This window comes from Rhinolophus hipposideros, assembly GCF_964194185.1.
Source record: "Rhinolophus hipposideros genome assembly, chromosome: 6".
NCBI lineage: Eukaryota > Metazoa > Chordata > Mammalia > Chiroptera > Rhinolophidae > Rhinolophus > Rhinolophus hipposideros.
Genome location: NC_138052.1, coordinates 43,719,344 through 43,732,739, shown reverse-complemented (window position 1 = coordinate 43,732,739; position 13,396 = coordinate 43,719,344). Strand labels below are relative to the sequence as shown.

At 32.2% G+C, this 13,396-nt stretch overlaps 1 protein-coding gene across 8 annotated transcripts in view; it reads left to right on the top strand.

The window, feature by feature from the left end:
• LOC308498797 (sodium channel protein type 1 subunit alpha) overlaps positions 1-13,396 on the top strand; it is a 132,578-nt gene that overhangs the window by 94,748 nt on the left and 24,434 nt on the right. For all 8 annotated transcript variants that reach the window (XM_081051445.1, XM_081051443.1, XM_081051440.1 and 5 more), the window contains 4 exons: positions 6,093-6,213; positions 7,829-7,983; positions 10,773-10,946; positions 12,817-12,939. In XM_081051445.1, the coding sequence (XP_080907571.1) occupies positions 6,093-6,213; positions 7,829-7,983; positions 10,773-10,946; positions 12,817-12,939 (573 nt within the window). The remainder of the gene's footprint in view (positions 1-6,092; positions 6,214-7,828; positions 7,984-10,772; positions 10,947-12,816; positions 12,940-13,396) is intronic.

The following is a 13,396-nucleotide window of genomic DNA, read 5'->3' as shown; positions in this document are numbered from 1 at the left end:
ATGTGCTGTCCTTGGGTTGCAGATGCTGCCTGCTCACTCTGTGCTAACATGGGCTTTTCTTGGTGTGTGCATGTGGAAAAAGAGCTCTAATGTCTCTTCCTCTTCGTATAAGAGCACCAGCCCTATCAGAATAAGACCCAACCGTTACGATCTAATTTAATTTTTGTCACTACCTCACAGGCCCTATCTCCAAAACAGTAATATTATGAATTAGGGCTTCAACATATTAATTTTGGGGGAACATAATTCAGTCCATAGCACCTTAGAAATACAAGTATTAAGCTAAAACTCTAATGGATATAAAAGAAAATCCAAAAGAAATCTAGAATTAAGCACCTTCATTTCCCATTTATTGTGGAGAAGTTTTAATAGATCATTTCTTTTTAGAGCTAAACAATTTTCCATTGTATGGATATATCAAAGTTTATTGGTTCGTCTACCTATTGAACAACATCTTGGTTGCTTCCAAGTTTTGACAATTATGAATAAAGTTGCTATAAACATCCACATGCAAATTTCTGTGTAGACATAGTTTTCAGCTCATTTAGGTAAATACCAATGAGGGCAATAACTGTATCATATTGCTGGTAAAAGTTTCGTTTTGTAAGAAATTGCCAAACTGTCTTCCAAAGTGGCTGTACCACTTTGTATCCCATCAGCAATGAATGAGAGTTCCTGTTGCTCCATATCCTTACCAGGTTATGTTGTTAATATTCTAGATTTTGGACATGTATAATGGTATCACATTTCACATTTCTGTTTTAATTTGCATTTCCCTGATGGCATATGGTGTGGATCATCTTTTTATATGCTTATTTGACAGATGTATATCTTCTTTAATGAGATTTCAAGGTCTTCGACCCATTTTTAATGATGTTGTTTGTTTTCTTATTGTTGATTTTTAAGAATTCGTTGTGTATTTTAATAACAGTCTTTTATTAGCTTTGTTTTTTGCAAATATTTTCCCCTCGTCTGTGGTTTGCCTTCTGACTCTCCTGATAGTGACTTTCACAAAAGCAAAATTTTTAATTTTAATGACATTCAGCTTATCAATTCTCTCTTTCACGGATCACAATTTTGGTATTGTACTTTAAAGTCTGGGGTGGCCGGTTACCTCAGTTGGTTAGAGCATGGTACTAATAACACCAAGGTTGCTGGCTTGATCCTCACATGGGCCACTGTAAGCTGCGCCCTCCTTAAAAAAAAAAAAAAATAGTTAATTAAATTAATTTAAGTCATTGCCTTGCCCAAGATCATCTACATTTTCTCTTATATTATCTTCTAGGACTTTTATAGTTTTGCAATTTTACATTAGGCCTATGATCCATTTTGAGCTAATTCTTGTGAGGGTGTAAAGTCTGCATCTAGATTTATTTTTATTTTATTATTATTATTTTTGGGTTTTTTTGCATGTGTCAATGTTCAGTTGTTCCAGCACCACTTGTTGGAAAAGACTATCTTTGCTCCATTGTATTACCCTTTGCTCCTTTGTCAAAGATCAGTTGACTATATTTATGTAGGTTTATTATTGGGCTCTCTGTTCTGTTCTATTGATCTATCTGTTCTTTCATCAGTATCATACTGTCTTGATTACTGTACCTTTATATTAAGTCTTGAAGTCAGGTAGTGTCAGCCCTCCAATTTTGTTCTCCTTCAACATTGTATTGCCTATTCTGGGTGTTTTGTCTCTCTTCATACATTTTGGAATCAGCTTGTCAATATCCACAAAATGACTTGCTGGGATTTTAATTGAAACTGCTTTCCCCAATAGATCAATATAGGTCAAGTTGGGAACCACTGACATTTTGACAATATTTTATCCATAAATGTAGAAGGTCTCTCCATGTACTCAAATGGATCTTGTACATATTAGAGTTATATCACAGTACGTTATTTTGGGGTGTGCTGACGTACATGGTATTGTTTATTTAATTTCAAATTCCACTTGTTAAATGTTTGTATATAGGCAAATGATTGAATTTTGTATATTAACTTTGTGTCCTGCAACCTTGCTGTAATCACTTATTAGTTCCAGGAGGATTGTCAGTTCTTTTGAAACATAAATAATTAGTCATCTGCCAACAAAGACAGTTTTATTTCTTCCTTCTCAAAAACCTTTTATTTCCTTTTCCTGTCTTATTGCATTAGCTAAGACTTCCAGTATGATATTGAAAAGAGTGGTGCAGAGAGACATACTTTCCTTCTTCCTGATCTTAGTGGGAAAACTTTTAGCTTCTCACTATTAAGTATGATGTTAGTTGTAGTTTGTTTGTAGATATTTTTTTATCAAGAGGAGGAAGTTTCTATTTCTAGTTTACTGGGAGTTCTTATCATGAAGGGGTGTTGGATTTGTCAAATTCTTTCTAGCCTCATGTAATAGTACTCCCCAACCTTCCCCGTTTAAGTACACTCATCTTTTGTTTCCTAAGATTCCCCATGCTTTATCAAGCACTGTTCTTTTTACTTGTTCTCTCTGTCTGAAATACTCTGTTACCCCCCTCTTCTTCACCTGACTCACACCCACCCAACTCATTCTTCTGGTCCCAAATGTCACTTTCTTTTAACCTGCCCTTCCTAGACTGAATTACATGGGGCTCTCAAGATATCCTGAACTAACTTTTTACAGTGTATGGTAATTGCTTGCTTATCTGTATCTTCCATCTGATTGTAAACCCATGAATTCAGTTACTAGTTCTATTGTATTAACTATTTTATTTTTCAGGACCTAATTTGGATGTTGAGTATGTACTAATATTTTTGGTAGTTGAAAAGGCCAAATATTAGTAATTATACATATTACAAACTATACAATATTGTTATGAAAATTGTTACTATTTATCCAGTGAACACATGTTAAGCATTTTCCATGTGTTATCTTGTTTGATCATCATAATAACTATGTGAAATAAGGGCCATTTTACAAATTAAAAACTAAAGCTGAAGGAATCAAGATAATTGCCTAAAATCCATAAAACCAGTAATTGTGATTCAAACCCAAGCTTGTCTGACTCAAAACAGAACTCTTAAACTTTTCATCATACAGTTCCCCTAACCAGTAGACACTTATTAAATATTTGTTAAATATAAGTTATTTAACATTAAAAATTAATGTCAAAAGAACACTAGAGACTGTATGCTCAATTCAGCAAAATGAATTTAACAATGAAAACTATTCATTTGGTTTACAATTTTGGTTCTAGCTTGGGAATTACAATTTTGCAGATTGTTTTGTGTGTAATTTATTTGCATTACAGTAATTTTTCTGTTGGTCCAATATGTGATGAGATGTTATGTTTCTTACAATTTAATATTTAGTAAATATGAGTAACCCACTGAAGATTATCCTTCCAACATTCAAACTGATATAGAAATCATTTGGATTTTAGGGATGATATGGGAATTAATGAGTTAATATTTGACTTTTCTAACTGCTCTGTGAAAGTGTTAAATCTCAGTACAGTGTCTTTTCCTTTCATATTATATTGGTGCTTTGTTGAGTCTTTAATAGAGGTCATTTTAACTTTTAATATGCTTAGTGTACATTAGAAATATTTACTAATGCACACTGTACACAATGAAATATTAATATTTTTGAGGTTGTAGAGCATCTCATTTATGTATGGTTTAAGATACAGATATCTTAAATACATATATAACAGTAGTAAAATGTTCACCTTTAAAATAATGCATGCCTAACTTTAAAAAATAAGCTTTTTTCAAAATTAAAAAATATATATGTGTACATGTGTATACCCATAACTATTCTGTACTCTTTTGACCCAGATTTATTTTTAGTATATTCCATATTTATTTTTAATATATTTCTATCAAGTTTTATAAATTGAACTATTAAACCCTGTACATAATCTTCCTGTAACAAACCAATTCTAAAATAAAAGCGTGAACACCCTAAGATAAAATCAGAATACAAAAAAAAAAAAAATCATTTACTCTTAAAAAAATATTGTTAAGTATTTTATTTACTTTACTTCACGCTCAAGGTGAAAATCATTTGCTTCATTAGAGAACATTTTTTTTTTTGCTTTGTAATCAGTATATTAAGGAGACATTCATACATTTCAAGAATTGCTTAAATTCTGATACCAGATTTAAGCTTGTGAACATGACTTTTAAACATACAATTAAAGCTATTCATTATAATTTGCTATTACTACTAACATTGAATTACAGTTACTTGGAGCAGAAGTTAAATGATGTAAAGTAAGCCTGTAACATACCTAAAAAATACCTTCCTTATATCTCATGCATGCAAATTAGAGAACATTTTTAAACAGAAGAAATGCTGCATAAAGACACTGAGAAGGAAAAATGTTCTTGCCATTAAGGTTATAGTTATTAAGTGGTTATTAAATGTCCTGGTGTACAAGGCAAAGTGGATACTTCAAGGTCCCTGCATTCTCTGGCTCACTTATTAAGTCAACCTGCCAAAATATATAGACAATACAAATCAGTGTAGAATTTAGCAATTGAGAATCATGTGTGAAAATATACATATTTTCAAATGAACTAGCTCATTTTGGAAATTAATAAATTAAAGGTTGATTAATGGTTTAATAAACATTAAAATGGATTTTTTAAAAAGTCTATTAACCTCAAGAACCAGTTGTTTTATTATGTGAACGGTGAATTTCAAAATTAAATTTTAATTTAAGAAGAAAAAAGGAACAATTAATTGACCTTATTGGTTTCAAAATCAATAAAATACTTGTTTAACAATGTTTGTTTTGCTCTTATCTGTCCAATTTCTTTAATATTTTATCTGAATTTATATCTCATGTAGTAATGTAGAAATGGACTCTTTCCACACATCTAAAAATCTTCCCCTTCCCTTTTTGAGTAATAGTGTTACTATTCCAATCAAATAAAAATCTCAGAGCCATGTCATCTTTGATTTCAACAATGAGACATATAAGAATATATTGGTAAAAATACACTGGTTGTAAGGGTTTTAATAACAGTCTTTTAGCCTGTGATAAAACAAAGAAAAATTAAATAAGAACATGGTGATATGAATAAATAACAAATGTAAATAAATGTAAATATGCTGTGAATGTATATTATCTCAAAAATTATATTTACAGAAAATTCTTATTTTCAAGTGGCCTTGGTATATTTATATAAATTAACAATATACTGGACCTCAAAGTAAACCTCAATAAATTCAGAACAGCAGCCACTGTATAGCGTTTTTATCTCAATAAATTCAAAACAGAAGACAGCATATAGGGTTATCACAATGCAGTTAAACTAGAAATTAATAGTAAAATGATAGAAAATATTCTAGGGGCCGGCCGGTAGCTCAGGCGGTTAGAGCTTCATACTCCTAACTCGGAAGGCTGTCGGTTCGATTCACACATGGGCCAGTGGGCTCTCAACCACAAGGTTGCAGTTCAACTCCTGCAAGGGATGGTGGGCAACGCCCCCTGCAACTAAGATTGAACACGGCACCTTGAGCTGAGCTGCCTCTGAGCTCCTGGATGGCTCAGCTGGTTGGAGCGTGTCCTCTCAACCACAAGGTTGCAGGTTTAACTCCTGCGGGGGATGGTGGGCTGCGCCCCCTGCAACTAGCAACAGCGACTGGACCTGGAGCTGAGCTGCGCCCTCCACAACTAAGACTGAAAGGACAACAACTTGACTTGGAAAAAAAGTCCTGGAAGTACACATTGTTCCCCAATAAAGTCCTGTTCCCCTTCCTGAATAAAATCTAAAAAAAAAGAAAAGAAAAAAGAAAATATTCTAACCACTTGAAAATTTAGAGATTTTTCTCCTAAACAAATATCGAGGCTTCTCTAAATCATGGGACAGTGATTTGCTTAGTGCGTGTTTCTGATGGCCATGTGTAACCTCATAACATAAAAATCTGATTTCATACTTACATTGTGAATTACGGTAAAGTAGTTAACATAGACAGTTTCTTTATTTCTTCTTCTTATTCAATCCCTCTTTTGCTCTAAAATCTCTTCATTCCTAGAAGTTCAAAATCAGTTCAGAGTACTAATCTTTTCTTGCTGGGCTATTTATTAGTTACCAAAATGAAAATGATTTACTTTTTATGTCCATCTCATGCACAGAAACTTAACGAAAGCACTAGCTCATCAGAAGGCAGCACTGTAGACATTGGTGCGCCTGCTGAAGAACAGCCTGTACTGGAACCTGAGGAAACCCTTGAACCTGAAGCCTGTTTCACTGAAGGTAAAGAAAATGACTATCATGTTAACCTTCCATTTGTAGAGTGCAGTTTTTTTAGCTATTGATCATCCAAAATGCACCACTCATAGTAGACTAGAACTTTGTAGTAGATCTAATTCAAGTATTACCTCTAATATGCTGATATATTTAAAATCTATTCTGTTTTGGTTATCTCTGCCCATTATGTGTAAGGGATCATAAACATGGAGAAAAATATTTTAATATAATCACAACTAGTGACTAATTTATCATTTTAAAAATAAAATGGTGATTTCACAAGTTGGAATTAAAACACTAGTCAAAATTCTTATACAAAGAATTTGCCTTTAAAATGACTTTCTGACTATTAAAATTAAATGAGTTCCAAATGCTGAATTGTATTTTTTTAATGAAATCATCATTTTCCAATGCTTGTTGGATGAAACAGGATATAAGCACTACCCAATAGCTAATACCTGAACAGTATCTAGTTGAGCCTGGTACAGTATGGACAATAGATATAGAAGCTTTGTTTTCCCCATGATTAGTATTTCCTATGATCTAATTTATTTGGGAATATGAGTCTTGAAGAGATGAGTATATTTGTATACTCTCTATTTAGTGATCTATTTCCTATATAAATTATACACATCACTCAAAATCCTTCTCGATTTACCTTCATCTGACCACAGTGGAAAAGAGCTTCTTGTTCTTACCAGCTATAATAAATACATCCATTTAATTCTCCTGATAATTAATCATACATGTATATTCTCTTTAGAAAGCTCTTCTCTTTCTCTTTTGAACTGTTTTATGTATCCTTACTGTCTTTCTTCCTCTTCTCCCTCCCTTTCTCCTTTCCTTCCCTTTCCTTTCTCCCTTTTTTAATTCCAGCATACCTGCCTTTTTTGTTCTTTAGTGAGGGTTCCTATGCTCATATCTATTCTTGAAAACTAGAATGTGGTATTCATGGGGGCAAGGTCCATATTTTGTACCTTTTTCTTTTTTTTGTATCTTCCATGGTGCTTACAAAGGTACTCACGTACACCTGTTGATTTAATTCTTATGTTAGAATGAGTAAAAGCAGTGTAAGGAAGGCAATGACAAATCAAAGCAGGGCCATGCAAATCACATTTTATGGACTACATGAATGTTGAAGGTTATATAAGCTCTTCTTTGAGCACCAAAAGAAAACTTAAACAGTAACAAATCCAGCATTGTTGGGAGAGATGTATATTATTACTCTACATCCTCTTTAAAAGGGAAGTTTTCTGTTTATTATTAATTTCCATTTGAAATCCTTTCCTAGAGTGGTTTCATCAGAGAGCATGGGATGATAGAGTACAAGGCAAAGCTACTTTACATTCATTTATACTTTTCAAAGTTCTTTCTTTGACGATAACAGTTGAGTCAGAAAAAGCAGGTGCTATTAGCCAGGGAATCATTTAAAGAGCCTGAATAATTTTCACAACTTCTCACAGATAATGAATATGCTGTTACTACTCCAGCCTTAGAAAGTTATCCTAGCAAGACAGTGATGGCAAGAGTGATGAGCAAACGAATCAAGGACATGCCAAAAGTTATTACTGAAGCAGCAGAAGTTATTTCATCTCCTCCTATTTGAATATTATGCTTTCAGGCTGTGTACAAAGATTCAAATGTTGTCAAGTCAGTGTGGAAGAAGGGAGAGGAAAACAATGGTGGAACCTGAGAAGAACATGTTTCCGAATAGTTGAACATAACTGGTTTGAGACCTTCATTGTTTTCATGATTCTCCTCAGTAGTGGTGCTCTGGTGAGTGAATATTAAGCAAAAGTTGTACAATACTGTTTTAGAATCATCTAATATCAGTGACTCATGAACCCTTTCTGTTGCATTGTTTTAGTACCCTATGTATTTTTCCCCCTGAGCCCTCATTGTACATCCGTTTCCACTTCCACAGCGTCAGCCATCAAATGTTTGATAAATGCCAAACTGTTATCTCTACCTATGACTTCTTCCTTAAACACACATACTTCTCTATATCTATCTACCCACCCACCCATCTACCCACTAACTCACCCTTCTACCCATCTCCAGTGTATTTTTAATTACCCCAACTTCATATCATTTAGACTGTATACTTTATATTTAACTATGCATTTCTGAATTTACTTTTACTATATATAGATAGATAGATAGATGATAGATAGGTAGATATACATTTCTAATAAGCTATTTATTAAATTTTGCTTGTTATTAAGTAATCCAGAGAGTTTGTCTCTCCAGTTCATTCATTATAACCAAAGAATATGAATATTCAATTATTAATACTTATATTTAAGCAAGAAAGCAAGCATGGCAACTACAGTGTAGTTAATGGAAAGTGCTATGATTGGAAATATATAACTTCTGATGAATTTTATTTCTGAATGGCATTATTATTATTATCTCTTTATGAACAGTCAATAACTTCTTTTTTTATTTATTTATTATTAAAGTTTATTGGGGTAACAATTGTTAGTAAATTTACATAGGTTTCAGGTGTACAATTCTATAATGCATCATCTGTATATCACATTGTGTGTTCACCACCCAGAGTCAGTTCTCCTTCCATCACCATATATTTGATCCCTGTTACCCTCATCGGCCCGCCCCCTCCCCCTTACCCTCTGCTAACCACTAAACTATTATCTATGTCTATGATTTTTTGTTTCTTCATTTGTTTGTCTTGTTCCTTTGTTGTTTTCAGTTTTATATACCACATATCAGTGAAATTATATGGTTCTCAACTTTTTCTGTCTGACTTATTTCACTTAGCATAATAATCTCAAGATCTATCCATGTTGTCGCAAATGGCACTATTTCATCTTTTCTTATGGCAAAATAATATTCCATTGTGTATATATACCACATCTTCTTTATCTAATCATCTATCAAAGGACACTTTGGTTTTTTCCATGTCTTGGCCACCATAAATAAAGCTGCAGTGAACATCAGAGCACATATATCTTTATGGATAAATGTTTTCAGATTTGGGGGATAAATACCCATGAGAGGGATTGCTGGGTCATAAAGAGGCAACCGACCCAATGGAAGAAGATTTTTGCAAACAACATCTCCAATAAGGGGCTAATATCCAAAATATATAAGGAACTCATGAAACTCAACAACAACAAAAAAACAACAAACAATCCAATTAAAAAATGGGCCAAGGACCTGAATAGACATTTCTCCAAAGAGGATATACAAATGGCCAATAGACATATGGAAAAATGCTCAACATCACTAATCATCAGAGAAATGCAAATAAAAACCACAGTAAGATATCACCTCACCCCAGTCAGAATGGCTATCATCAACAAGACAAATAATAACAAGTGTTGGAGAGGCTGTGGAGAATGCACTGTTGATGGCTGCACTGTTGATGCCCCACTATGGAAGGCAATGTGGACGTTCCTCAAAAAAAAATCAATAACTTCTTAGGGATCACTTCTTTGTCCTTTTGAATTATGTCACTATTCTTATGCTACTCAGCAAACAATGAATATTGATAGCAATAAATATTGGGCAGTGTGCCTAAATGATTCATCTAAGGATTGGTTTCTCTTTATATGAAGGTGTTCTTTACATCAGAATCAATCTACATTTATATAAAAAATTTTTCAAAAATATAAAGTATAACATATGGATAGCATTTTAGAAAAATACTGATACAAATGGAATACTTAAGCCATAAGATAGATGATTGATAGATTGATCAATCGATCAATAGATAGAATAGATATCTTGCTTGATTGAAACACAAAGTTTCATTAACTTTAGTTTATAATTCTAATATAGGCTATATTACCCTGAATATTTCTCTGATGAAATAAAGTTTCTCTACATGCTACTTTAGACAAGAAATAGTCTTTTACCATTGTACCGAATATGAGAAATAGATGTAAAATATCAAGAGAGTTTCATGTTAGAAGAATACATATTGTTTTCTAAACAAGAAATAATTTTATTTTACCATTATTATCATACAATCTATCTTCTGAAACATATAAACTATCAACAAAGTGAAGGGAGAAAAGGGGACAAATGAACCCAACTATGCAGTAAAATTGGATAATGTGATGATCAATTACAGTTTCTTCTTTTATGAAAAAGTTATAATTTAAGCTTCACTTTTTGTTTTTTCAATCTCCTTTTTATGGCCAAAAAAATCCAACAAGGGGAAGCAAAAAAAAAAAAAAAAAAAGGAATAAATCACTTCAAGTTGGTGTAGCACCATCAGGATATGACATCAAGAACTATTTTCTAATAAGTCAAATTAATTCATTAGAATGATACTTTTATGTTTTTATTCCAGCTATAATATCAATGGAGAGTATAACTTTTCCCTTGATTCATTAAAAGATCTCTGAGAGGGAAAAAAACAGCAATAGCTGCTGTTTCTCTGCCCTCCCATTTCAATTGAATGTACACACACACACACACACACACACACATTGAGGGAAAAAATGTAAATGAATAGAAATGTGAATGAATAGAAAAAAATAGCTTATAGAGTATAATAGTTTTAGAAAGCTAAAATGTATAACCTTTCTTTATAGGCATTTGAAGATGTATACATTGATCAGCGAAAGACAATTAAGACAATGTTGGAATATGCTGACAAGGTTTTCACCTATATTTTCATTTTGGAAATGCTTCTGAAATGGGTGGCATATGGCTATCAAACATATTTTACCAATGCCTGGTGCTGGCTGGACTTCTTAATTGTTGATGTAGGTATCCTCAATATCTTTGTCTTCCATTCAAGGTAGTTTGTCTTATCTATGTACTAATTCTAAAATAGTGAGTCTGTGAACACTACTTGTATTGACAGTGTATGCTACTTAACTGACACTAAATAAATTCACTGAATGTAGTGTTGTTTATGTGGGAATAAGCTAATTTAGTACTGATTTAGCTTTGACGGAATGAGATTTATGGTGATTACCTCGTATAAAAAGCTGGAAAGAAATAGCAGTTTGTAGGGAAAGTGTTGAAATAAAGTATGTTGCATAAATTCCTTATATTGTGAATCGGAGAGACTTGAGTTCGAATACAGCCCCACCACTGATTGGTTGTGCACCAGTAAGTTACTTGGCTCCTGACTGTAAATTTTGCTATTACATACGAGTACAGTATTAAAGGCACATAATAAACAGTGATGATGGCGGGAGCTCCTATCAATTTTTTAAATTATCTTTGATCTCAAAGTTTTTAAAAGATAGCATTAAAGAGTATGTAATATATACTATAACTTCATTATTGGAAGTAAGGTGTACAGAGTGTAGGGAAAACTACTTCATGCAGTGACAAGTTTCCCTAGAATGTAGACTAGATTTGTGGCAAGGCCGTAATGTACCAAACAGCCCTTCACAGAATTTGTATACCTGATGATTAATACTTCATTTGCCCAGAAAGAAGTGGCTGCCTTCATGATTTGTTAAAGTTAAACATCATATTTCATGTTATTAATTTGGCATAATTTCAGCTCTAGAAATGAGTGTCCAAAACATCACAAACTTCATAGGCAACCACATTATCTCCAAAAGATAATAATCTAACAGGTCTATGCAGGTTTCTCACGGAAAATATTTCTAGAGCTAAGAGTCATGCATATTCTGTTCATATCTTAATCCTGAACAAAGGCAAAGCCAGAACTATTTGAAAATCTTAGTAATGTTACTATGAACAAGTGAATTGGGAGAAGCCTCAAAAGAATTGCTCTATCACATCATAAAGAGATAAAGTTTCTAATATTGAGGTTTCACACGTATTTCAAGTTATATTTCTACTCCTCATACTTTTTCACACTAGATTTTAAATCTAAATGTAATATAACTCTTTTGAAACTTCCTGAGCTTTGCTTTTCTCTATTATGCTTATTACATATCAGAACTTTTATTTAAAAAAATGAATATTTCCTTTATTATTACAAGTTGGTTTTTAATAATCATTTCTGAAATATTATAGGTAAATAATTCTATAGGGTATTTTGTTTTTTTGAAATAATAATACTTTTATTTTTCAGTATTCTATTTTATTTCATAAGGATCAGTGAATCACTAAAAAGAAACAAAATAAATTATAGTAAATCTAAAGTAATGTTAAAAGCATATTAAATATAAGGCAAATTACTACACTTAAAAATAGAGAATTTTGCAGAAGGAGTTTCCAATGTATTTGAAACTGTCCAATGCTAGCCACTTTCAAATGAAATAAATTATAACTCTGTTTGAATGTGGAGTTTGGTAAATTATTTTTAGAGAATTAGGTACTTAACATTTTTTAAATTAATTTTTATTTGGTTTTTCTAACTAACTGTTTTACTAATGAATTAATTGAGCAATTAATAAATCACATGACATTGGAGGGTTTTTTATTCAACTAGCTTTTAACATCTTGAAAGCTAATTTCTTTGCAACAAACTGAAAATATTTCCTGAAAATTTTTGAATATTTACTGAAAATATGCAACCATTCATCTTCTGAATAATTATAAGCAAAAATCATACATGTTGTATTATATAGTAACTGCAAATCAAATGACAACAATTTATTTATTTATTTATTTATTTATTTATTTATTTATTTATTTATTGCACAGGTTTCATTGGTCAGTTTAACAGCAAATGCTTTGGGTTACTCTGAACTTGGTGCCATTAAATCTCTCAGGACACTAAGAGCTCTGAGACCTCTAAGAGCTTTATCACGATTTGAAGGGATGCGGGTAAGGAAACTGAAAGAACCTTCAGTATTGCATATAGCCAAAATTAAATTAAATTAAATTTTAAAAAGGAAAACCCATGCATGCAAAGGAATGGCAAATCCTTGCAAAACTGCTACTTTATCTTTTTACCTGTTGCATATGTAATTCTAGGTGATATGCAAGAGAATTTAGGCCTCTCTTGAAATGATAAATTATCATTTATCTGCTGTGCTTGTTAAAAAATTTTATTTCCTAATCCATCTTGGGAGTTTCTTTACAAACCTATATACAAAAAAAAAAAAAAACAAATGCACTATTCAAGTGCTAGATGTAATGCTATAATAATCAACTAAAATGAATTTGACATCACATGCTTCTCATTTGTGAAGATCTAAACGGTACTTAATGAGTTTTGTTGAAAATAATATGAATCATACATGTGCGTAAAGATAAGCATAAAGGAAAAATAAAAAGCTGT